The 27,261-nt window shown below is 41.3% G+C and overlaps 2 protein-coding genes across 8 annotated transcripts in view; one reads left to right on the top strand and one right to left on the bottom strand.

Moving 5' to 3' along the window:
- Positions 1-20: 20 nt before the first annotated feature.
- On the bottom strand, positions 21-8,121 carry myadma (myeloid associated differentiation marker a). The gene is made up of 2 exons (XM_017473138.3): positions 7,982-8,121; positions 21-2,630 (listed from the first exon to the last, which is right to left on the bottom strand). Exon 2 carries the CDS (start codon positions 2,465-2,467, stop codon positions 1,583-1,585), a length of 885 nt encoding a protein of 294 aa, XP_017328627.1. The 5' UTR covers positions 2,468-2,630; positions 7,982-8,121; the 3' UTR covers positions 21-1,582.
- Positions 8,122-12,947: 4,826 nt separating this feature from the next.
- Positions 12,948-27,261, top strand: part of arhgef11 (Rho guanine nucleotide exchange factor (GEF) 11) — a 41,367-nt gene continuing 27,053 nt past the window's right edge. For 6 of the 7 annotated variants that reach the window (XM_053681544.1, XM_017472102.3, XM_017472097.3 and 3 more), the window contains exons 1-10: positions 12,949-14,505; positions 20,901-20,986; positions 22,097-22,201; positions 22,313-22,362; positions 22,445-22,502; positions 22,591-22,790; positions 24,199-24,270; positions 24,390-24,497; positions 24,637-24,685; positions 26,342-26,379. In XM_053681544.1, the coding sequence (XP_053537519.1) occupies positions 14,471-14,505; positions 20,901-20,986; positions 22,097-22,201; positions 22,313-22,362; positions 22,445-22,502; positions 22,591-22,790; positions 24,199-24,270; positions 24,390-24,497; positions 24,637-24,685; positions 26,342-26,379 (801 nt within the window). In that variant the 5' untranslated portion in view covers positions 12,949-14,470. Of the gene's footprint in view, positions 14,506-20,900; positions 20,987-22,096; positions 22,202-22,312; positions 22,363-22,444; positions 22,503-22,590; positions 22,791-24,198; positions 24,271-24,389; positions 24,498-24,636; positions 24,686-26,341; positions 26,380-27,261 lie in introns of all 7 variants that reach the window. The other variant, XM_053681545.1, reaches the window with a different exon arrangement.

Here is a 27,261-nt window from a genome sequence, read left to right as displayed (position 1 = left end):
AAAACACGCGCACCCATCTGGTAAGTACAATGCAAAACTTTATAAACGTTACATATTTAAAACACTGAACTTTGGTATCCATAAACACATCAGAGTGCAACAAGCTCAAACATGTGACATTTTTATTCACTTAATACTCAATTAAGTCTGGAAATAGTTCATAAAGTATGGGGGGGGGGGGGGGAACATACTGCCTGGATTTCTACATTATTCATTTGACAATGTTTTACTACCTGAGTAGTAATGGACCTTTAATGGTCGCCGTTGTTCCTAATGGTTCCTGATGGCTTATCTAATTTTATTCTAACGTTGATGATTTACGTATCGAAGACGCAAGATGTTTCCGCTGGTATTTAGTAGCAACCCAAAATAGAAACCTTCAGGAAAATGCTGAAACTCATTGAGTTTCCCATTAAGGTCCATTACATAAAGGAAACCATAAAATATTTCTAACACTAATGGTTTTGTTTTTTTTTCCCCCAGCAGGGTAACACATTGGATTAAAATAAAATTTCAAATTCAGTCGTTGAATACTGTGTATAAAGCACAAAATTGGGTTAAAGATTATATGAGTATAACGATTCAGGTTTCATAGGCACAGTGTAGCTCATCTCTCAGCTCAGCAGTATGTGAATCTCTCACATAAAGGCGACAGTGTAAAAAAGCAAACATCGTGAGGCAAAGATATCATGCGAACGAGATCGATATAGACGTCGCATCAAAACAACACAAATAAATACAGGCACAGTTCAACATGTGGAGTTTTCACATAAAGGCAACAGTGGTAGACATCAGGAATTTGCCTATAATCAATTATGCATTATATCACAATATTTCAACACTCACAACACGATCATGGGTAAATATGATGACATTCAGGAATGGAAGAAGAGTGCTGGGGCTTCACTTGTGAACCAATTATGAATTTTTCAAGTAAAATTCTCGCTAGGTCATTCTAATCAGCTAGATCTTAGTTAATATCTGAGAAAGAATCTTGCTTTGTTTTAATCATAAGCGAAAGTAAATGTTTTTTTTTTTAAAAAGAAAAAAACTCATGTAGCTTGACAACAAATAAAGAGTGACTGACCTTGCTACAGGTTTTCAGCTAACAGCCTAATGGCTCGCTAGTAACAAGGTAAGCTAACCAGCTGATGTTAGCAGGTTGTTAACATCATATATTAAAGCTGCAGTATACAAGTATACTAAGCTAGCTGGCTAATTCATGGAAAATTTTGCTTACAGATATGTGTTTTCTCCTCACAATGAACAATAAGGAGTCAAGCTTGGAGCATGGTTAATTAATGAAAAATATTTATATACTGTATATCTTTCTGACATGACTGGAGAAACGTGCTAAAAGGTCAATTTATTATTCAAATTTATATCAGGTATAGTTGTTTTTTAAAAACGCAAATGTCTTGTGTTTAATTTCTTTACTGTGCACACTTTTTGTTTCGGTCCAAATTTCCACTCCCATAATTCCAGATTTATAGATGAAATTTCATGATATGAAAATTGACTATTGGAACATCCCTTGTGAAAAGATTAAATATTCACTGGTTGTTTTTGCGATTTCGACTTTTCAAACACGGACAAACACGAGTCGTGCGGAGTACACTAGATCTGCCAGGTAGATCAGGAAGTTAAGGCCCGTCAGAACGGCTATGATCACCAGTTTATCCCAATCACAGAGACCATGATACCGACTGCAATCATTGGGCCTCCGAGACCGAGCACTGTAATGACTGTCAAACTGGAACACGGGCCAGATGATGGTAGCGGTGAGGTACATCACAGTAGCTAACAAGGCGTAAGCGGACAGGAAACGGGCAAACGGGAACGGAAGCAAGCCGGTACACTCTCCGACGCACATCACCACAATACCAGCGGCAATGATGAAGCAGATACAGTACACAGCCATGCACCACTTCAACGCCGGGTGCAGATCATACGACACAGGATTACTAATAAACACAAAAATAACACTGGCTACGAACGTCTCGCAGACCTTCAGGAGCCCGGGCACCGTCGCCATGTAGGCGGCCACTTCACCAGGCCGCGCCCGCGTCAGGCTGACCTCCAATAGGTATGCCACTGTGGCCAGGCAGGAGAAAACAGTGCTGACAATCCTGTAGTCACGTGCCTCGCTACGCGCAGAGTAGCCCTTCAGGAAGTACAGCGGGAAAATGATGGACGCGGAGAGGCACAGCAGACCTGCGTAGCACGCCACCGTGATGGGAAAGTTGTTCCACGAGACAGGCATACGCGACTGAAGGCTCAGAAGCTCGACAATCAGAACCAACATGGTGCAGATGAAGCTGAACACCCAGCAGAACATGCTCCAGTCGTACATGCCGCCAGTCGCATACGCGCCATGAGCGGCCACGCTGAACGCCACACACGTGAACACCAGCGCGGCCAGGCGGGTCCACATCACGCGCGAGGTCTGCAGCACTACCAACGGCATGACTGGATATGGATGACTTCGATGATTTCTTTCAAGTTTGTCAAATGATATCAATAAGATTTAATCAAAGCCGTCCAGTGATGTGCAGAGTGGAAACCATAAATCCCTTTCTCGGATTGGTGAAGAGAGACGCAAGAGTCTGGCCTTCCTAGTTCAGGGAAACCTGCAAGTAAAAAAAAAAACAACAACGAAAACATCATTGAGTAAAAAACCTGTGGCCATTTTCAACTCATGTGATGGAGGTATTATATAATTAACATTAAAGCAGAATCTAACCCAAGCATGTATCTGATCAGCTCAAGCCCTTGATTAAGGAACCAGTCGAGAGATCTGAACTCACAACCCTCTACAGTGAGTAGCACAAGATAACATCAGGGTGTGAAGTCTGCCCTAAACCATTCACTTGGGTTAGTTACTTTAAATCTTGTGCTGTGTACAGTTCCAGTTGCACCTTAGACACTTCTTACGTGTTTTTACTAGTACTGTACTAGCACTAGTTTTTACTGCCTTTTTTTCCAGTGTTACATATTTACTTTTAAATCTGCCTGACAAACGAGTCATTTTTTTTTAAATCACAGAGAAATCAGACAAAACTCAAATGGACCAAAAAACAAAAACAAACATGCATTCACAAAAGTCTTCTTTCTGTGAAATGACTCTCTTATTTATTGTGTAAAAAGAAAAATCTTGTCAAGCATGTTTTACATTAGAAAAGTCGTCTCATTTTGAGAAGACATATCCAAATTTGTCTTAATAAGATATTCCAGCTAATATTGAGCAAGGTTTAACCAGGAACAAGCTACAACAATGGTTTGCATAAAATACCAGAAGAGGAACAAGATGGTTTTCCTTATTTTATGATTAAGACCACCTCAATTTTTCAATGAGGCAGCTACAGCGGGGGAAATATGGATTGGACACGTCAACACTTTTTTTTTTTTTTTTTTCAATAAATATATTTCCAATGAGGTTATTCACATAAAATTTTCGCCAGACTTCGGTATTAACTTAAGAAATCCACACATATAAAGAATTCACAACATTAAAATCCATAAATGAAGTTATGTGTAATAAAGCAGAACGGCACAGGAAACAAAGTATTGAACACGCTAACTGAAATGTATTTAATACTTAGTGGAGAAGCTTTTGTTTGTAATGACGGCTTCAAGACGCTTCCTGTATGAAGAAATTAACGGGTCGCGGTATTCAGGTGTGATTTTTGGCCCGTTCTTCTAAACATATAGTCTTTAAATCTTGTTCAATTGGATTCGAGTCAGGTGATTGACTGGGCCATCATAACACCTTGATTTATTTTCTCTGAAACCAATTGAGAGTTTCCTTTGCTGTATGCTTTGGATCGTTGTCCTGCTGGAAGCTCCACTCACGTCCAGTACTTATTTCCCCCACTGTATCAGTCATGGTTATGCTGAAATCCACACTGAACTACATTACCCATCAGCCCCAGCACGTCACATGTCCCACTGATCTCTCACACTTGTTCGGTGTAACCCCTAATAGAAATTCTAGTTGTTCAGCACCTAATTGTCAAGCTTTTGTTGTTGTCTTGTTCATGTGTCATCATGTGCCCTACAGCCGCTCTTATCGTCTGCATGTTTTTGCCTTGTGTCCATTGTTACGTTTATGGTTCTTGTTTTTACGGTTTTGCTTGATTGTTTTTCCCTGTTTTAATAAAAATAGCACAGCTTCTGGTTCCTTAATTTAACACAAAGTCACTTATGCTCTTTGAAGAAATTGTGTTTTATTGTAAGGGGAAAAAAATTCTTGAAGTCAGCTCAATCAAGAGACCAAAATACTCCATTTTAAGTAATTCTATCTTGAATAACTCTATCTTGAGTTTTTATTGCTTGTGATAAGCACAACTTGCTTACATTTTGGCATTTTTGTCTAGTTTTAAGATCCCATAGCATTTTTAGTGACTAGATATTCATACTATTTTCAAGAATTCTTACCAAGTCAGTTTTGTTTTAGTACACTTTAACTACATTTACGAGTGGTTTGCTTGTTTCAAGAAAGGCTTTTTTTTTGCAGTGTTCAGACTCTTCTCTGTTCTGGCACCTAGGTGGTGGAAAGAATTTCGCCTACATGTCCGAACAGCTGAGTCACTGCCAGTCTTCAAACCACGTCAAAAGACCTTCTTCTTCCTGAATACTTAAATTAGCCCCTCCCCAACAACGCTTTTAGACTGATGATATTCTTAGTCTGTGACCTAGTAAGCCAGTATCAGGATGTGTTTACTGATAAATACATGGAAAATGTAAATACAAAAGTTTACAGCGAATGATAAAGCTAGGTTGTAGGTGTACATTTTGAGTTAGAACTTAAGACCGTGTTAAAACAATATTACACTAGGCTTTGATCGAGCTTAATATCAATCGGTGTAACCGGCTGCTGATCACTGAATCTTATCCGCTGGCCATGTGCGAGCGTGATTAGAGAAGAGCTATTGGAGAAAATATCTGCACTGACAAGCAAGAGAACACCCAATCATGCTCTGACGCACACTAAAAGGACATGAAGAGCATTTCTGCCTGTCTTCATTTGTATGACTATTGCACAGGGACTTCCACTTCCACTTAACTTCCACGCTAACAACACACAAACACAACACCTTTATAGACAACCATGCACATTCAGGCCTGGATTTCCTGTCACACATTGCGCAACTCAAAGTGAAATCATGAGCACGTAGGCTATGTAGATGCAATGCTACGTCCTCTTTGAGCACTAGGGGTGAGACAACGGCACAATCTATTTCTGTAACTCGAAAGGGGGCGTGGCCATTTAATGGACTCCATCAGCATGGTGTGTGAATTCTGGTCCCGGGAGTTTCTCATCCTCAGTTACATCATTCAATTTCATAACTAGAGATGTGCTCTGGATCCCACTTGAACAGTTACACTTGTTTGAACTTCTCGCAATAGTTTCTGATGAATTTAGTCGGTTCCGTTTCATAAAATATAAACAACCTTGCAGGTTAATTTAAACCACTGTAAATGTAAATGAACCGCACAGTGCTTGCTCGCTCTGACGTCAAAGTAAAAACTTCATGCTCGGGCAACCCGCAGGATCCCAGTGTTGACGTAGGAGGGTGCTGTCCCAGACAAGGTCTTGTACGTGAGCATCAAGGCCTTGAATTTGATGTGGGCGGCTACAGGAAGCCAGTTGAGGGAGAGGAAGAGGGGTGTGACGTGGGTTATTTTGGGCTGGTTGAAGATGAGGCGCGCTGCTGCATTTTGAATCATCTGAAGGGGTTTGATGGAGCTGCTGGGAGGCCCGAGAGCAGTGCGTCGCAGTAGTCCAGTTTTGAGATAACAAGAGCCTGGACTAGTATCTGTGCAGCCTGTTCGGTGAAATAGGGTCTGATTTTCTTGATGGTGTATAGAATGAACCTACAGGACCGTTGAGTTGTTGAAATGTGGTCTGTAAAGGTCAAGCTCTCGTCAAAAGTCACCCCAAGGTTCCTGGGCGTCCTGGTTGGCTTTTTATGTTACAATTCTGACTATCTGCTACCCCTAACCAAGCCACAGCAACACCGCAAGCATGATATCTTGTCCAGTCGAAGACATTCTCCCAGCATGGCCAGTTCATACACACAAGAATGTTTCAGGTTGGTACTGCTTGTTTACACACTCCTCAGTATCGTTTCGGTTTGATTATCGGAAACGGAAGCACTAATTCGTAATTGTATGATGTTCATAAGTACTTGTGAGATAAGAATTTGCGTTTATGAGTTTATGAGTGTAAGGTTGAAGATGTAAAGTTATAATTGTGTAACGTTAACTCACAATTTTCAGAATAAATGTCACAGTTGAGTGAAAATAGCTCACACCAAGATTAAAAAAAAAAAAGAAGCTGCAACTGAGTGATCGACTTGCAATTGTGAGATGAAAAGTCGCAATCACTCGAGCAAGAGTGCTGTTGTAGTGATATTGGGGAGCGAGTAGACGTAAGTAACGGGTTCGATGTACCCAACTGCTATTTTATGCATTTTATGTAGTGAACACAGACTAGCAGAGTGATACAAACAGTGAAATGCACCAGTGCTGTTATGCTGAATATCAGTATGCCACTCGTTCAATCAAATTAGTGGACCAGATGTATAACTGTGTGATGGCAATCACTTGCAAGCTAATAAGTGGAAATTGTGAGATCTTATGTTGCAATTGTTCTTTGAAATTTCACTGTATCATGTCGCAATTGTGAGAAAAATGGTAAGCTATGTAAAAATCTCACAATTACAAAATATATATATATATATATATATATATATATATATATATATATATATATATATATATATATATATATATATATATATATATTTTTTTTTTTTTTTTTTTTTAAATGGATGGACGGATTCTCATACATCCCAGGTACGAGCTTCCATACAGTCCTGAGGTAAACATCTCATCTCAACCAGATAATTCAATAATAATTCCTTAGATTTATATAGCGCTTTTCTAGACACTCAAAGCGCTTTACATTGTATAAAGGGAAGGGGGGGGGGTTTCCTCAACCACCACTAGTGTGTAGCATTCACATGGATGACATGACGGCAGCCGTAGTGCACCAGAACTATCACCACACACCAGATATTAGTGGACAGGAGAGAGTCCATCCATCCATTTCCTATACCGCTTTATCCTTTTCAGGGTCACGGGGAAACCTGGAGCCTATCCCAGGGAGCATCGGGCACGAGGCGGGGTACACCCTGGACAGGGTGCCAATCCATCGCAGGGCAGGAGAGGAGAGAGTGATGTAGCCAATTCAGAGATGGAGATTATTAGGGGGCCATGATGGAGTAGGGCCAATGGGGGAATATCGCCATGACACCGGAGTTACACCCCTACTCTTTACAATAAGTGTCCTGAGATTTTTAATGACCACAGAGAGGCAGGACCTCAGTTTAACGTCTCATCTAAAAGGGCATTAGGACCCACACAGACCACACGGTGAGCGCCCCCTGCTGGCCTGACTAATACCACTTCCAGGAGAACTGCAGATGCCTCGTGAACCTGGGGGTATGGATAGTGTGAGATCTACCTCTGTGTGTATATGTGTGGATGCTGTTCTTGAGGCCGGATGTGGTGAAGGTGTGGCTGAACAAGCGCGGTTATGGCGGGGCGTGCGCGCCCGCGCGTGTGTGTCGAGTTCATGCACTCCTATGAATCAGGCCGGATTTGCTTTGAACGCTGAAGCGGGTGGGGTTGATGCACGGATTTGGTTTTGTCCAATTAAATAACAATAAAACACTTTCATTCCGCTATTCAAATGATGGAAATCATTTATCTAATCCAATGTGTGAGTGTGTGTGTTTACATTAAAGGTTAAAAGGTTACATTCCTAAAGCAGATAAGGAATGCATGTGGTTCCCGTATGTAACGGTCACAACTGTTGATTAAAAGTTTATACACCCTTTCCTTTATAAATCCAAGTAAAAAAAAAAAAACGCACCCGTTTCGGTAAGAAAGCCGATCAGAGAGACAAACTCACCTCTTCCGCCTGTTTTTCTTCGTTAACGGATGTTTCTTTCGCTGGAGATCGGTGTGGTATGTGAGCTCTCTGCCCCAGACTCTGCTCAGCTTCTCTTCCTTTCCAGGACTGTGAGAGATCCACGCCCAGAAACACCGAATTAGGACTTTACGCACACGCGCGCGCGCGCGCGCACACACACACACACACACTTATTTCTGCTCTGTGTCATTTCCCTTTCCCATGCTGGATAATGCTCTGGACATGACTCCTTTATTAACCCTTTATCCCACAGCACTGCTGAAATCATCTCTATTCTGATTGGTCAGAAGGTATTGATTAATTTTCTGCAGCAGCAGCTCTGACAATAGTTATTATTATTATTATTATTATTAGTAGTAGTAGTAGTAGTAGTAGTAGTAGTATTAGTATTATTGTGTGGCTTGCTGGGAAAAAACCCCAATAGAAACCCTCATAGAATTTGTAATGGTTTTAATGGTTATAATGGGGATTGTATTGGTTTTAATGGGAACTGTAATGGTCGCTGTGGGTTTCTACTGGTCATTTGTTGCCATCTACTGGTGGCATGTTATGTCTAGTGGATACCATTAAGGACCAAATATGGTCATGGTAATGATTTTAATGGTTGCCTGATGGACTGTAATGGTATTTGTAGTGGAAACCATTAGAAATTCTGTGATGATTTCTGTTGTTGTTGTGTTGTTGTTGTTTTTTAGCAGGGTATGTTCTAATCTATAGTCATGTGGAAAAAAAATAAGTACACCCCATGGAAACTGTTCATTGACATTTGGACATGCAAAGATTTGATCACCTTTGAAACAGTGTCTATAGTTGACGTACTTGAACAAAACCACAAGGAAACATAGCTTTTTCAATCAGTTATTCAACAGAAAGATCAATATATATATATATATATATATATATATATATATATATATATATATATATATATATGTATATACATATATATATATATATGTATATACATATATATATATATATATATATATATATATATATATATATATATATATATGTTATATTCTTCTGTGGAAAAAGTAAGTACATCCTCGATCTCAGACGCTAGTACTGCACCCTTTAGCAGAAATAATAGCTTGTAGGCATTTCCATAATTGTCCACCAGGCTTGCTGGAATTTTTGACCACTCTTCCATGCAATATTCTTTCCGTTACTAGCTGTTTGAGGGTTTTCTCACATGTTCCGCCTGTTTCACATCCACCCATAACATTTCAATGGGATTCAAATCCCGGCTTTGACTAGACCATTCCATAACCCTCCATTTCTCCTTTTTGAGCCATTCATTTGTGGAGTTGCTAGTGTGCGTAGGATCATTATCCTGTTGTAAGGTCCACTTTCGGTTTTACTTCAACTTTCGGACATATGGCCTCACATTATCTTCATGCACTCTTTGATACGATGCAGAATTCATAGTTGAATCAATGAATGCAAGCTGTTCTGTCCCTGAAGCAGTGAAGCAACCCCAAACCATAACATTTCCACCACCGTGCTTCACAGGTGGTATGAGGTGCTTCTCCTGAAAAGTTGTCTTTGGTCAATGGCAAACATGTCTGCTGTTACTGTGGCCAAACAACTCTATCATTGATTCATCTATCCAGAGCACATTATTCCAAAAGGCCTGGTCTTTGCCTATAACCTCATCGGCAAACTGTAGTCCTGCAAATGCTTTTTCCTAGCACACCTCCCATGCAGCTCAAATTTGTGCAATCTCTTTCTGATTGTAGAAGCATGCACTTTGACCCCAACAGCTGCAAGACTTTCGTAGTTATTTGTATATAAGTTTCTTTACAGTGGAATGATTTATTTAAAATAATATGGAGATCATTTTAAATCCCTCGCCAGACTCATAGGCATCCACAACCTTTTTTTCTGAAGGCCGTACTCTTTAGAACTCTTTAGATGTAGGCATGATGACACCACACTCCTCAATAAAGGGAACACCAGACACTAGATATGAGGCGGGTTTAAATTAAACAGGTTCCACCTGCACTCCCTGAGCAGGTTCTAATCACTGGCACCAAATTTTCAACACCTGATTCTGATTTTATGGATTTGAAGGTGTGATAAGTGTAGGGGTGTACTTACTTTTTCCATGTGACTGGTCTATCTTTTTTTTTTTTCATTTAAATTGTGAAAATTACTACAAAAGGTCAATTTTATGTGTCATTCGACAGAGTGCATCGGCTTTATTATTAGGAACTGTTTAAAAGAGGATCGAATATTTGCTTGTCCAAATATGTGGGGGGAAAAAATCAGCAACCCGAAACAACAATTTCCGTGGGGTGTACTTATTTTTTCACATGACTGTATAATTTCCTGTTTAAAAAGTAACACCTCATGCACAGGGACCTGTATGGAAGACTAATAATAAACCTTTTTTTTTTTAAGTGTTGTTATGTAACAAAGAACAATATAATCTGTTGATGTGGAGTTTGGAACATGTGAGGAAAGGTCTTTTAACGTTTAGGGAATTGGTCTCTAGTGTCAGCGCTTCTTCTGCAGTGGGAAAGTCTTCAGGTCAAAGGATTTTGTGTTTTGTTTTTTTGTTTTTTTTGGTCATATTAATTTGAAGAGAAAAGACAAGACAGGCTGGTGATGGAATGAATGTCTTCAAATGCTTTAATGTAAGCCAGAACCAGAACCAGAACTAACTAGTTTCATGGACGTTTCACAACATGAAATGTAACTATAAAAGGTAAAATAAATAAAATAAAAAAAATAGAATTCATTAATAAATTAAGCATTGTAATCATTTACAAATTGCTGTAATATAGGAGCTGTAATATGATATAAACTGTAATATATCTCTGCTTTGCATCAAGCTGCATCACACCACCCTTTCGTTAATTATTTTATTATTATTATATTGATTTAATTCTAAAACTGTACACCTCCAACTGTTTTATCCCTTACGTACAGTGCTTATTCCCCTATAATTACTTTTTTTGTAATTAATTTGTCATCAAAATAGTACTTTGGTCAAGTACTGTGTTGATAGTGTTTTATAAATGCAGTAGATTTGGTTGTAGAGGTGATCACAGGATCCACTACGTGGAAATCTTTTCATTTGAATGTTCCCTCCCATTCAGGAAGTAACTGAATGCTTGAGTAATAAATCTCCTTTCTGGAGAAAAAACACATTTCCGCTGTGCAGCGTATGTGTGACTTTCGCTTCCCCCTTGCTCCGCTTCGCTTGCACAGCTGAAACAGGAAGGCTATTTGTGAACCTGCTGTTAGTGTTCAGGGTTTGTGATCAGTGCTTATTGTCGTAAAATGCTCACATTCTAGTTGATCTAGGATAAAAAATAATCTGCAGAATAAATCTGAATAAATGAAACAGATTTAATCATTGATATTAGTGCAAGTGGAGGCGATCGGAATGAGCACAGTGACGGCGTCATCGTTTTGACCTTCTTCATGTCTCGTGTTTAGGTCATGTTGATGCCGAATGGTGGTGCATGGTGGCTTACTGGTTAGCACGCTTGTTTCACACCTCTGCAGTTGGAGGCTTGAATTCTGCCTCTGCCCTGTGTGTGCAGAGCTTGCATGTTCTCCCCGTGCCTCATGGGGCTTCGTCCTGGTACTCCGGTTTCCTCCACCAGTCCAAAGTCGTGCGTTGTAGGCTGTCCATAGTGTGTGAATGTGTGTGTGATTGGGTTGGCACCCTGTCGAGGGTTTCCTCCACCCTGGATCCTTGGGATAGCCTCCAGGCTCCTCCATGACCCTGTGTAGGATAAGCAGTATGGAAAATGGATGGATGGTGCCAAACATAGAGCATTTACATGGATTTATATAGCAGATTTTTTTTCTCTCTAAGGATTAAAGATTTCTGATTTGATCAGCTCTCTAACTCACAGCCATAGTTCACAAACCAAAAACATACACGTGAAACATTTGGTACTCTACTGACTCACAGCTTTACAGGATATGTACTGCTCACAGTGCCTGAGGGAAAGCTAACAAAATCACGTCAGACCTTAGTCACTGAGCATACAAACTGTTTTCCAGATTCCAGTGTTATAGGAGAGTCCAGTCATGAACAAGCAGGCTAAAGAACAATGCAGGCTCCTGAATAGACTGTCACCCAATTCATTCTTATTCTTATTGTCACTGAATCACTTTCCATGTCTATTGTATGTCTATTGTACATATTTTCCCTCATTTACTTATATTGTATTTTGCATATCGGCTTCTGTTTTAATCATATTTGTTTAAGGTCTCGGGTTGTGCATGTGTGTGTGCGTGTGTGCGTATGTGAGGGGTATATTCTGTGCCTTATTTTTCATATAATGACATACACATCTTAATATCTAGACAAGTTTAGTCTCCATGTGCATTCTCCAGGTTCGACAGTTTCATCCCACCTCCCAAAAACACGCCAGTAGGTGGATCTCCTGTGCTAAAATGTGCTCCTAAGTGTGATTGAGTGTGTAAATGTGTGTGCGCGTGGTGTCTTGTAATGGACGGGCTTGCCATTCAGGATGAGTTCCTGCCTCACGTTTAGGACAGGTTCAGGATACACAGCAACCCTGATCAGGATAAAGCTGAGGATGAATGAATGACTTGTTGAATGAGTGTTTTGTAAATATTGATGAATTAATTATTGTATCCTAATTCAATTTGTGTAACGTAATATTTAGTCCTATTTCTGAATTTTCCAAGGTCTTCTTGGCGAAAGCATCTGCCCCCCCACATGAGATGCTACCCGTACTAAGAACATTTTTGCACCTGGCTTTTGTAACCTGAGTGTTGTTTGTAGGATTTCAAATAATATATCTTGTCTTGATGTTGATTTAACAAACATTATGCTTAGTAACACGGAATAGGAGTCTGAGCACTGTAGATCTCCATGTCCCAGCCCTGCTCCAGGCTTGAGGAAACACCAGCACTGTTTTCCTTGCAGTTCTTCTCTCCCACTGCAAGATGGCGAATGTGAGTCTGTTTTTCCTCTCCAGTATCCAAACAGAAACCTCACGGCGATGGTGCTGCTATAATTTCTGTACCAGGCAGGAGAATTAAACCCTGTGTCCCCAATGAAGCACAGTTTGGAGATGCTGAGTGGATCCTGCTGGAGTCCTGAAACACAACAGGCGGATGTGTATAGCACAATGGAAAGTGATCCTGCGGAATGGACCAGCTTCAGACTGATCTCATGAAGCTTCATGACTGCCTCGTTTTTAGGAATTTTACCAGCGATCGCATCACTTGATAAAAACACTCGAGGGGCTGTGTTTTTATTGTTGTTTTTCCTATTCTTTTTTTTTTTTTTTTGGCTTGCATATTGCAAGTTTGCTTACGGGTTAACGCAAAGCTGTCCTCTCAACCACTGATTGATTGATCTCAGGCTGCATAGCTTGAGCAGATATCCCCGGGCCTGCGAGGGATCGATCCGAGACGTAGCCGACAGAGGAGCGCTGCGTTCCGGCGTCGCTGTAACGCAACATCGGGGATTCGGTCCGGCCTACAACTCTGCACGTAGATTCCCAGGATATCTATTTTATGGATTCTGTTTTATCTTATTAACTGTTTCATTCTCGAAAACGGTTTAAAAAATTTTAACACATTCGCAACAAATAGACAATTTTAGGCATCCTTATTAACTTTAAATTATTAACAACCCTGTTTGGAGCTAGCTGGATAACACTACTTGTAGATTGCTGGCTTGTTTTGCAGCAATAATAATAATAATAATAATATTTTAGCGACGTTATTTTGTTTCTAAGAGCAAAAAGAATTTGCGACAGTTTCTTTAATGAGTGCACTTTAGAAATTAATGTGTTAAAATTGGTCATTTTCCCCCCACTCAGTCACTCAATCACCTTGCTTTGTTTACAACATTGTCACTAGTTAGCCAAGGCTTCAGGGTACAGCAGAGTTCAGTGACATTTAACGAGGATTATTATCATTATTATGTTCTGAAACACAATCTTTCCCTACTCATTTCATTTAAGGATGCACTAATGTTCAACTCTAAGAGCAACCGTAGGCTGTGACACACTAAAGTGTTGTTTCTAAATTAAAGATAACTCTAAATTAAGGTTCACACTTCATGCTGCTGGCATTTATGACCTTGTGGGCATATCATCAACTTGACTAAAAGTCAAAGGAGAAAGGAAATGTTAAATCTGTCCAGTAGTTCATTTCATATCCCAAATCTAAAGCTTTAAAGTGAGTGGACAGAGGTACAATCTCCAACTCTCCAGGGTTTTGGACCATCCCAGATCACTCAGCATTATAAACGAGACGATGCATACCAGGACCATCGCCGTGGCCTGAAAGATATAAATAAATAAACCGTAACGTACGGGAAGAAAAGTGACATCTTTGCCCTGTGAATGAATCAAGAGCGAGGAAGAAGCTGAGACGGACAGTTTGGCTACAGAGATGAACAGACGCTGACCACAGTTTCACTACACAGACGAGTGGTTGAGCTTCGGGAGCTGCGCAGACATGAGTGTTCGACCTCCAACGTCGACTCTGGACAGGTATGATCCGGTGTGATCTGTCGCTCCATGAGCGTCCTGGATGAAATGAAACGCTACGGCAAAGAAAGTTGTAGAATGAGCGGTGCAGCAGGTTTGAAAATGCTTAGTCTTAAAGCGCCGTTTTTGTGTATTCTTTCCTCCTGCACCTTGATATGTAAGTAACAGAACACTCTGAGGCATGCTTTCCCAGGAAAATAATCAGTGATGCAGCTCGATATGAAGCGGCGTTATTAAATACACCCTGAAGTTGATTACTACCTCTTGTACCGCAACAATTGTTAACTCATTCATTAAAAAAAAAAAAAACACACATCATGGGTATAGTTACATTTAATCTTGTGGAACGTCTGAGTTCGTTCCTGTTATCACGTACATCGTACGGTTTTATTTTTGGTGATTGTTGCGGCCGACGATGCTTGATTTTGCGCTGTTTTTTTTTTTCTCACATTGTGATGCATATGCCGAGTTTTTTTGTCACTTGAATTGGCGAAACTGCAATTGTACGAAATTGTTTTTCACACTGATGTTTGTTGGTAAATGAGACCTTTTTGCTGGGCTCGTGTTCGACGCACGTGAATCGAAGACTGCTTTGGCTGAACGCGCATCGTGGTGATGTCACGTGACGTGTCTCGGCCCAGAAATCCTACGGTAAATCTTGACAAATCGCAAGCTCCTGTGAATGTTGCGGATTCCGCTCGAATTTGGCGTTCATTTCTACGATCACGAGATCCTGGAGGGACTGATTATAGCTGCTATAAACAGTCCCTCGCTTTCTCTAGAAGCTAAGGAGACTGAAAAACAATGCAGCTTTAAATCTGACTGTTATCAAGTGCTGACACTGGAGACTCCTTCCATCAGTGTTAAAAAAAACGTAAAAAGCTCTGACACTGGAGACTCCATTCCATCAGTGTTAAAAAAAACGTAAAAAGCTCTGACACTGGAGACTCCTTCCATCAGTGTTAAAAACGTAAAAAGCGCCGACACTGGATACTCCTTCCATCAGTGTTAAAAAACGTAAAAAGCGCCGACACTGGAGACTCCTTCCATCAATGTTAAAAACGTAAAAAGCGCTGACACTGGAGACTCCTTCCGTCAGTGTTAAAAAAAACGTAAAAAGCTCTGACACTGGAGACTCCAGAGAGATATTACCGGTCATTTCCTCACCAGTTGTTGTTTTTTTTCTTTCTTTCTCTAAGAAAGTTAACTATAAACTTGATAGCGCTGAGAGTTTTCCATCAAGGGTTAAATAACCGGCTCATTTCAGAAATCGTGACGACGTTGTTTTTATTTTAACGGCCGGAGAGAGAGGAAATCGATAGAACGGTGAAGGAGCGATTGCTTATATTATACCCGTAATATTATATTATACCTAAGTGGAAAAGTAACACACTTGTTTTGTGGACGTTGCAGAACGTCCGGTGCAACTATAAACGGATAAAAAGTATGTCGTAGTGGTTGTTGGTAAACAAAACGTTGTGATCGTTGTCCTGTAAGAGGAATTTAACACCGTTACAGGAAAATAATCCTCGTCGCGGAGGTGACCGGAGCTCTGCTGGTGAGTATATTTTCTATAACAGCGTGCCGTGTTGTGTTTTATTTGTACTCCCGTATCGGGAAAGCTGATACGACGTTATACGAGTGCTTGTAGTTAAAAATATAGCTTACTAGCGTTACACAACCACGTACTTTAATCGGAAATAGTGTATCCTTGCAGCGGGTCAGTACTCAGAACTGCCGTCTGGCGTACGGTTTAAAAAAAACTCGCTGGTTTTTCCACTTCCTCGACGTCGCGTCTCTGCCGCTGCTCGCTTGCTCGCTCGCTCGTTTGCTGGTTTTCCCCCTCGGTGTTTAATACAATAGTGTGTTTGTGTGAGGCAGACAGCATTGTGGCACACGCAGGGACTGTCACGGTATCGTCTATCCATCAGATGTCCCCCTTCCTTTCATCACACATAGCCGAGGACGACAGTCTCTCCGTCTGTGCATGTCTTTATCTCTGTTTTTCTGTCTGCCTGTTCTTCTTTTGTCTTTTATCTCGTCCATCTCGCACGCCCGCTTTACCTGTGCGTCCTGTATGAGACGGACCGCCCCGTCCTGGTAGTGGTAGCTCACGACCATGAGGTCAAAGGTCATCAAGACGTCTGTCTTAAGGCGCTGGCGTACGGAAGCCGCAGTTTGCGAGCTGATTGATGTCGTAAACAGGAATTTGAATGAAGGCTTAATGATGTAGTGCACTCGTTCACTGTGGGGGGGGGTGAATAAAAGGTTTTGTTCCCTCTAGGGCTGGGCGTTATACTGAGGTAATTAGATATAGGTGATGAATAATGCATAATCGGCACCTTGACACACACGGTCAGGTCACGAATTTCTACCGTTTTGGAATATTTAAGGTATTAATGCTATGATCTAACACGTATAGAAGTCACCCAGGAGGCCTTTTTTAAAATTCCCAAATCAATCGAGTTCCTCTTTGCTTCTACGATGTGCTAAAAGTCATTTATTTGTCATTTTAAGTGGAAAAACAGCCCCCCCCCCATACTTTGTACATATGTTAAAAAAAAACAAAAAAACAACTTTGTATGTATGTAACATACTGTATATTGAGTCTAATGTGACCAAACGTCTGATTAATGTTCCCAAAAGCAATACTTATATAGTATCAGTGTGGATCAAAACAGGAAGTGGCACGTTGCTACAGGAAAATAATCAGCGGCGAGATAGTGAGTGTGTGTGTGTGTGTGAGACGTCATGGACTTGTGCGATTTTTCTGCCAGAGCACATCATGAAGTGTTTTATTCCTCTTATACCACAGCAGGTTGCCAACCATTACAGTTTTTATTTATTAAACGATGGCATGTTGTACATTTTATCCACTCATTGTTCGGTTTGTTCAAGGTGGCTTGTCCACAAAACAAGTTATCTCTTATGTTATAGCAGCTATCAACATCGTTCGTCGTTCCCTCGCCGGCCTCGTCTCTCCGTTTCTGCTCTCTCTTGTCACGTGGCTAAGAAACCAAAGAGTCTCAAGCGTTCTGTTCTGAAAAACATTCTTTTAACACAAGTTATTGTGTTGCAAAGGGCTGACACTGGAGACTCCTTCCTCACAGAAAATCGGCTATTGCCCGTGTGTTGGTTTGTGGGTGAGTCGTCACATGACGTCATCACGACGCACGTTCAGCCAAAGCCCTCTTCGGTTCACGTGCATCGAACGCGAGTACGGCTAAAATGTCTCATTTACCAACAAACATCACTGCGAAAAACACACACGCACAAAAAAAACCTCAGCAAATTTTTTAAAAAGCCGCTGCGAGATCGAGCATTTTTGCAGCAACAATCGCAGAAATCCTGTACGGACTGAATAAGCGTATTTTATAGTCGAGTTTTTACGATAGAAACGATAACGTATCAGAACAAGCGTATAAATATAACCCTCGCAGCCGGAGCTGCAGTCAGAGCTGCTGTTATAGGAAATGAACACAGTTTTGACCAATCAGACGCGAGCATTCGACTTCGATTAATGTGCAGCAGACTACGCCTCGTCTGTCTTTCTTTAAAGTGTTTAATTGCTTCAATAATGAATACTGTTATTTACCTCACTGATGACATGCTATGGATGCAACGTGTATATAGATACGTAATAGAGTTCGCACGGTAGCGCTTGAAACTTCCCCTCCAAGTGCAGCGCTGATGTACTGAATAAATGTACTGATATTGGCCCAATGCTGATCTCGTATAGTTACTGTTTTCTTATATTTCAGATTTCGCCCAGCCTTGTTTTCCTGCCTTTCTGTGTGTTTCTCTGTTATAGCCTCACTGTTCTTTCTCTCTGTCGTTCATGCCTTCACTTAGTCCGTTTGCCGCTTGGTGAGTTGTCGGATATTCTGCCTCTGCTTATTGATCGAAGGTGCAGGGAGTCGGATTGTTAACGTTTAAGCAGAGCGAACGACTAACGTTCGATCTACATGGATTTAAAGTGCACCTATTACGGTCGTTCAAATATTACCTTTCACGTAGTGTGTTCTAGACGTAGCGGTTTGTGAATGTAAAAACGTCCGCAAAGTTTCAAAAGACCAAAGTGCAGGACAAACGGAGTCGTCGACTCCCGAAAGAAGGAACCGATTCTGAACAGCTGAAACGAGTTAGGTTTGTAACAAAAAGCTGAAACTCGTCACGGTAGTGGGCGTTTCCTTTTTGAAACGCACCGACAGCGGTAGACCAATCACAACAGACTGGCACATCTGACCGAGCAGAGCAGAGTATGCTCTCTGAAAGGAGGAGATTTGAATGAATCTTTTAGAATGGATCATTTTAAGGAGTCGTTTGTGACACTGGGGGAAAAAGGTAATGCTGCAGCTTTAATTATGAGCACGTTACATTTTTTTTTTTGACCTCGGATGCATGTAAATCTATTGTTTGAGAGCTTTGAAACAAAGTTGGGCACGTTTCAAAACCATAGTAAGTGCGCTTTATTGACTCAACACAGTGAGAGTGTTTGTTTAAGGAAATTACATTGTGTTTCTGTCAGTTTAGGAGACAAACCATTACACCGTCAGATGTGGGACTTTCCTAAAATACCGTGTTAAGATAACAGGAACTGTTGGGGATTTTACAGCTTCTACTTCTGGGTTTAAGGTCGTGTATTTTACTGAATAAAATCTAAAATCGTACAGAATCTACATGCAGCGCAGAGACATTGATTATAGAGAAAACAACAGATACCTGTTTATATCTTCGGGATATTTGTTCATCCATGTAACACTCACAATGTGGGATGGACTCCAAAAAAAACTCGGATGTCAGCAAGTGACGTCAAATCAACGTGTCTGCTCACAGCGTCGACAGTAATCAAAGTAGAACTGCTTTACTTTTATATGAGTTCCAGTATACCGTATGTACAAGTGTGTATATCAGCAGACAAATCAGTAACACTGACTACGTTTACATGGACAGCAGTAATCTAATTATCGACCTTACTCTGAGTAAGATAATAATGTGATTAAGGTGTTTACATGAGTCGCTTTTAGAATACTCCTGTCATGTTATAGAACATAATTGCATTAACGGCACACGTCATTACGTCACCGCGCCACGCCGTCCGACGTCCCTCCAGAATTTCACGTATCAACATACAGTTCGTCTTCGTTATGGGACCGTATACAGTTTTGGGTGTTTTTATTTTGAATTTTTACGAACGCTTCCCGTTCGGTTAATTATTTGTCGTGCCGTACGTGCTAATAGACGAATGCTTGAAGCCGTGGGCTGCGTCCCAAACCGTGTACTCACCTACTGTATAGTAGCCGAGATACATGTATTTCGCCTGCTATACGCCTATAGTAGGCAAGTACGCGGTTTGGGACGCAGCCGTGCTCTCTTGTTTACCGTCAGACGGTCGAGCGCTGCCGTGTGTGTACGTGTCCTGTCGCACAATGCGGTGAAAACTCTCACACGACGTTAATAGTGTGATTAAGGTGTGTACGTGTCTGTAACGCACGTCGATAATGCGAATAAAACAGGAAAACTCCACGTCGTAATTCCATTTGTGTTTACTTCGAGTGTGACTTTAATCGGATTAAGGTGATTAAAAATTGCTGTTTACATGCTAGTTTCTTAATCAGGGTATTTTCTTAATCGGGTTAATATTGGATTATTGTTGTCCATGTAAACATACTGACTGACTATAGAGAAGGTATACAGTTAGCTGGCCAGCTTGGCGAGTACGTCACAATAGATTAATATGGAGGCACCCGTGTTGTTTTCCCCACTTTGTAGCATAAACACACAGAGGTCAAAAACGACCTAATTCCACTTCTGAAGTAATTCACACTCAAGGTTTCAGCTAAGAGGCGGCTTAAATTATTAGCCAAACGTTCCGACGATGAAAACGGAAAGTTGCGCCCGCTAGCGGTCACAAAACCTTAACGATTGTTAACGCTGCGTTCGTCGCCGATTTGTCCCCGATCGCATCGACTCGCATCAGCGCCGTGTTGAGTTCTCCTAAAACCAGGAAAGTCCTAAAATGATCTGAAATCTAGAAACGACGCCCGTAGGAAAGAGTCCGTGTTTTAGAGACAGGGCTATTTAAATAACCGTTTCCGCTCCCTGCACTTTTTCAAATGCCTGCCTCCAAACCAAGCAAGGAATGTCTCCGTATGTTCCCTTCAAACCTCGCCTCGTCAATAATGCTTTCACCCTTTTTTTTTTTATTTATTCATTTATTTATTTATTTAAATCCCTCTTTCATTATGTCTGTGCATCATGGATTTGCTCTCGGCTCTTCCTGCCGCACGTCCTCCGTCCTCTCCCTCTTCCTCCTCTCTCCCTGCAGCTCATAAGCCGTGACGTTAGCTCTCCAGCGCTGACACTAATACACGTTTCACTTGTTCTCCTCCTTTCAGGTTGAGCAGCTTGACGCTGGGAGACTCGAGGTCTTCTCTCGGCCAGCAGAGAGACTCTTTCGCCGAGTTCCCCGCTGACGGTGCAGGTAACGTCCTCCAAACAAACCACCAGATACCAGACATGTTTCCAACATAAACACAACACTACTGACTCTCAGGGTCATTCTACAGAAACGTCCACTTCTCTGTTCCTACTGCTTTGCATGAAGCGTACACTTAAAATAGACTGTAGAGTCACAACTATGTGACGTATTTGAATGATGGAAAATGTTATTTGAGCCACGAGGTAGTATTAGGTAGTATTTATTTTTTAAGTACTATAAAAGTTCCCCATGGTGACATCTGAAGGGGCGTATTTTCAGTTTAAAACTAATTTCCTCCCTCATTTTAAATGCAGTAATTTATCCACTACCGGTCAAAAGTTTGTGGACACCCGACTGCAACGTTTCTCATGATCCTAATAAAAAGCTTTTGATCTGAAGGGGTGTGATTGAATGTGTGAAGTCGGTGTCGTAGACAAAAATAAATAAATAAATCGTTCTGGCATATTCGTTTCTTTCATTAGAAAACGTAACATCTTATTCACAAAAATCATTTTTTTAAACGGACGACCCGGAGCGAAATATATTTCCGAAAAGCAGCCGGTAAGAGTCCGGCGTCGGTGGGAACTCCTTTAATACCGTTTAAAAAGCATCTCGGGGAAATTCCTCAAGAGATCTGGTGAGGAAACGCCAAGAATGTATTTCTGGAAATTCTCGGCAAAAAGTGTGTCTACTTTGAAGATGCTAAAATATTCAATTATTTAGGATTTATTTATTTATTTGTTTTTTTTTTTATCATGACATAATTCCCATAGTTCCACTTGTGTTCCTCCAGAGTTTTGATGACTTTTATTATTATCCTAATACACGTTCAGATCAAAAGGTTTTTAAGATCCTGAGAAACATTTGAGTCAAGTGTCCACAAACTTTTGACCGGTTCTATATACGTGTAAATATTGCCCAGCCCTAATTCTAATCACTGCATTCGGCTCCTGAGTGGTGTGTGTGTGTGTGTGTGTGTGGGTGTGGGTGTGGGTGTGTGTTGCACTGCCCTGTGGTCAAATTAATATACGCAGCTTCACTGTCTCTCTCTCTCTCTCTCTCTCTCTCTCTCTCTTTTATTTTCCTCTGTCATCCCTCTGTCGTTCTTTCCAGCTGCAGGTCTGGTGCAGAGATGCGTGATCGTACAGAGGGACAGTCTGGGCTTCGGCTTCACCGTGTGTGGAGAAAGAATTAAGCTGGTGCAGAACGTTCGTCCGGGTATCTACGCACTGCACCGAATCTATACAGACGTCTACGTTCAAGATGTTTCATGTTTTATTCCTTCCTCCTTTTGGCCTAGTCATCATTTTCCTTTCCCCCCTCACACAGGCGGAGCAGCAGTGAAGGCCGGAGTGCAGGAAGGAGACCGGATCATTAAGGTACGTTTAATTGCTGTTTTGCTTCAGAGAACATGTAACTCGTGCGACTTTACCTCACTCGCCGTCTCGCCTCGTCTCGCAGGTCAACGGCTCCTTAGTGTCTTCCATGTCTCATCAAGAAGTCGTGAAGATGATCAAATGTGAGTGGAAAGACATTACACACGCAGCGTTTGAGTTTAATTGCATCGTGACCTCATGGTTTTCTTCTCTCTCGCTCCCTCGCTGTAGCCGGAACGTACGTGGCGTTGACACTCCAGGGCCCACCTCCTTCAGTAGCCTCTGTCCCTCTTCAGCCCCTCTCATCTGAACTCCCAGCCAATCACAGGACGCAGCTAGGGGATGAAACCCCGCCTCCTCCACCCTCACCCCTTCCTGCTTCAGCATTCAGCACGCCATCGCAGAGAATCACCGGCCCCAAACCGCTACAGGTGTGTGACGCGCCATCAGGTCGTACAGTAGCAGTGTTCGCCTCGGCGACGCCTTTCAGCTCACCGCGCTCGTAAAGAGTGGTTATTCGAGTTGCCGTAACCTTTCCGGAAGGCTTGAACCGGTCTGAACATTTGTGTCTTTCGCACCGTTCTGTGTAAACTCTGTAGGGCTGAAGTGTGAAGGATTATATTAGCTTAGCCCTCTGCTCTCCTGCTGTGTGTTTTAGCCTTATGACTTAAATACCTTTTGATTAATCATCTGACTCCGAAGAATAATCTCCTAGTTAGTGCTGGAAGTATAATACCTCAGCGTTCTGATTATATTTCGTCTAAAACAACCTTTTAATATCCTATAATAAACAGTTCTGGTTAGCTTAGAGGTTTATATCGATGTGCAAGCCTAGTGAGGTGCCCGAGTGTAGGAAGAAAGAACACACATTGCAACATACATACTGCTAATGCTGTTTCCTAAACCTATATGATATTTTATGATGTCACCGCATCGTTCACCATGAAATGGATTCAATCGATACCAAATCGAGCTCTGAGGAATATCGTAATTAAACATAGTCTAGATGACCAGGTTAAGTTCACATGGTCTCTCTGAAACACATTCCTGATCACTTCACCGCCATAATTTATAAATTACTACAACTGTCAGGACTGTGTGTGTGTGTGTGTATCTGTGAGAGAAAATCCCAAGAGAGCAGCAGCTTCTGAAATACTCGAACCTGCCTGCCTGAGTCGAACGAACAAATCTAAGATGCACACACACACACACACACACACACACACACGAGGTAGACGATGGATCGATACGGACCGAGCCACAAAGCACTCCAAAAATAACAGATGTTCTTAATATCCTATTAGGATGTCCGTATAAATCACTTTAAACCAGTTATCTTTAACCAAGGTAGCTCTTTCGTCTTCGTTGTGATTGGTCGAGCGACCCACAGCCGCTCTGTTCAGCGATATTGTAGACAAACACGGTGCCTCGTTCGTGCCTGAACGATTTGCACCGAAACGCCGTGATAACACGTTGCCGTGTCTAGACGTGTTTTTTTTTTTTCAAAAACAAAGGACTCGATACTGAAAGGTTTTGGTTTCTTGTTGCAAAAAATGAACGCCCTTTGCGTTGATAAGCAGATACGGTGTTTTATAAGTTCTTGACATGTTTAATAGCGGCGGACATGGTGCGATTTGAGAATTGGGTGTGGCATTCGAGAGAATTTGGGTTTATTGCTTCTTTGCAGTAAATATAGTAAGAAAGTTTTCATTGAATCCCAGTGCTGCTGCTGTTCAGATCACACCTCACTGCTAGGACGTAAATGACATCAGAGACTGTTTATAATATCATGACGCTTGAGTGGTATTCTCATCTGTTTATTTTTCTCCTCTCTTTCAGGACCCAGAAGTCCAAAAGCACGCCACACAGATCCTCAGAAAGATGCTGGAACAGGAAGAGGCGGAGCTACAGGTATAACCCGGTTATTGGCTTTCCCACCGTGATCGTGGTGGATATTCTATTAAAACATTTCAAATCATTTAACCGAGACGAAGCGAAAGCATGACACGCCCACGTCATCCACTGTGCAGGACCTGCTGGAGGAGCAGTCCCGTAACCCGTCGTCCTCGCTGGAAGAGCGGATAGAAAGCGCGAAAAGGCGTGCTAATCAAGTCCGAGTCAAAATGCAGAAAGATCTGGTAAGAGCCGCGTCTCCGTGAGGGTGACGGTGGTCTGGTTCGTTTTCTGTCTTCCTTAAAGTGCTGTTTATTTAGTTTGGCATTAAATGAGTGTCTGAGTCTGTTGTTTTTGTTTTGATTCTTTCTTTTATTTTTGCAGGATGGGACACGCTCGGAAACAGCAAGCAACTACGTGACGGCTGGAGAAGGTGTGTGTCGAACCTAGCACGAGTCATTTTCTTCTTGTTTGTGTGTGTGTGTGTGTGTGTGTGTAAGGACACACTTTAATTGCACTTCCCAAACATAGCGCATAGACAAATCTTCAGCTGCTCCTGTAATCATAGACACTGTCCTGTACACATCCCAGCACTCAAAGCAAAGGTATACTTTATTTCCCCACGTTATCGTATTTTTATTTATTTATTTATTTGTAAACACACATTAGTTAACAAACAAAAACAAGCAGACGAACCAATGGTATTCATTCCCCGGACTAATTGGTGGAAAGCGCCCTTCCCGCTCCGTTTCTTCTGCACATGCCATGAATACCTCGCCGTGTTCGCGTACGACCCGGAATGTGAATGAACCCGTCGGTCAGGTCCACCGTCGATTTAACTCCGCGTACATTTTTGTAAACTCGATTCCGAAAAGGCATTCGATATTTTTCCACGTACACCGCCGGTCAAAAGTTTGTGGACGCCCGACCGAACCGTTTCTCATGATAATTAGAAAAAGCTTTCGATCTGAAGGTGTGTGATTTTTAAACGTTTGAAATCGGTGTCGTGGACAAAAATATAATCGTGCCGACGTGTTCGTTTCTTTCATTCGCAAAAAAAAGAAAACGTCTATTTTTAAACGGACGACACGGAACGAAATATATTTCCGAAAAGCAGCCGATAAGAGTCCGGCGTCGGCGGGAACTCCTTTAATACTGTTTAAAAAGCATCGAGAGAAAAAATCGGCCAAGAATACACTGTAGATGCTAAAATACTAAATTATTTACATTTATTTTTTATTTTTTTTTATTTTATTTTTTTTATCACGACATCATTCCCATAGTTCCATTTGTGTTACTCCATAGTTTTTTTTTTTATTATTATTATTATTATTCTAAAATGTGGGGGGAAAATAAATAAACAAATAAATAATGAGTGCGCCTAAACTTTTGAACGGTAGTGTATATATTAAAAGATTTATTTATATTTATTCTTGTCTGTTTTACGCCAGCATCCAAATACACATTTAAACACATTGCCGTTTAAATATGCTATTATAATGTTCCATGCAGTATTTCATTTATTTATTTATTTATTTATTTATTTATTTAGTGGTCATCGAGGATGGACAAACCAGACACTGCGGCTATTAATTTTTTAAAAATTATTATTCCTGTCCAGAACAATAAGTACCATGTGAACGAATGCAGCTGTGTGCAGACGATGGAAGGCTGTCCCGTGTCTGATTTATCACTGCTGCACAGCTGCTGCTTGTCATTTGCATCCAGTTGAACCCGGTTCAGTTTCAGCTGCCGGGTTCACGTGAACTGGACGTGGACCGTTATTCACATCGCCGTGCTTATATTACACATCCCGGGGTTATTTTATTATTTCTTTACTTTATAGCACACAGCTCCAGAAGAGTAATGATTCATAGTCCCACTATCTGGCGTCACCCAGAATGGGGTCTGGTTCTGAGTCTGAAAGTCTTTCCTTCCTGCCGTCACCTCCGGATTGCTCATTAGGAATGTAACGCTAGATCCAGATTTCTCAAAAGCTGCTTTGTGCGTTGTCTGTTGTTTTGTTAAAAAAAAAAAAAGACAGCTATGTATGTAACATTGAGTTGACTTGATCTCTATGTTTTGGCAGGTCGATTGTGCATAGATGCGGGTGAAGGGGAATATGAAGTAAGTTGTTTGTGTGTGTGTGTGTGTGTGTGAGAGAGAGAGTAAGAGCCCTTGCTTGTCCTCTGTCTGTAAGAGTAAGATAAGCGTCAGCAGAAAAGCATGATTATGCAGGTTGAAGTGTTGACGGTGAGAGGATGAGCCCATGCAGGAGAGCTGTTATTAAGCGTGTGTTCCAGACCAGCGCGTTTCTCCTGGACTCCTGCTGCGTCGCCTTACACGACCGATTGAGCTTACCGCCATTCCTCAGTTCACCCATGAAATCGAAATCCACCTTTCAGAGCTCTCTTTCATTTGTGTGTGTGTGTGTGTGTGTGTGTGTGTGTGTGTGTGTGTGTGTGTGTGTGTGTGTGTGTGTGTGTGTGTATACTTTGAGATTTGTGATTTTAAAAAAAATAAAAAATTTCATATTACAGCATACACTTAATTAGACCAGACATTTTAGTCAGACCATACTCGTGACTTGATATTAGAGCTGGGCATTATGACTATGATAATAATAATAATAATAATAATAATGAGTATGGTGGTAAATTGTCACAAGTTGATCTCTTGAGATCTCGCCAGTGTCTTATCTTTTTTGTAATGTCTTTTTAAATAGTAAATACAATCTCATTCAGAAAATCTACTGAACCTTTCAAATGATCAAATCTATGTGTTCATTTATTTATTATTAGATGAATTTTTGTAATAATAATGAACCCTTTTGATCCATGTTTTGGATGTTTTTTGCTGGTAGTTGTTTAGAAAAGCCTTTCAGTTGTGACGCAAGATAAGAGCTGGACTTGGAGAGAGAGTCAGGAAGACCTCCGTTACCAGTCACACCATTACAGTGTGAAATTACCTGTGTGAAATTACCTGTGTGAAATCACTACCGCGTGTGTG

The sequence above is a fragment of the Ictalurus punctatus genome, chromosome 7, assembly GCF_001660625.3.
Source record: "Ictalurus punctatus breed USDA103 chromosome 7, Coco_2.0, whole genome shotgun sequence".
Lineage (NCBI taxonomy): Eukaryota > Metazoa > Chordata > Actinopteri > Siluriformes > Ictaluridae > Ictalurus > Ictalurus punctatus.
This window is presented reverse-complemented; position numbering and strand designations above follow the sequence as displayed.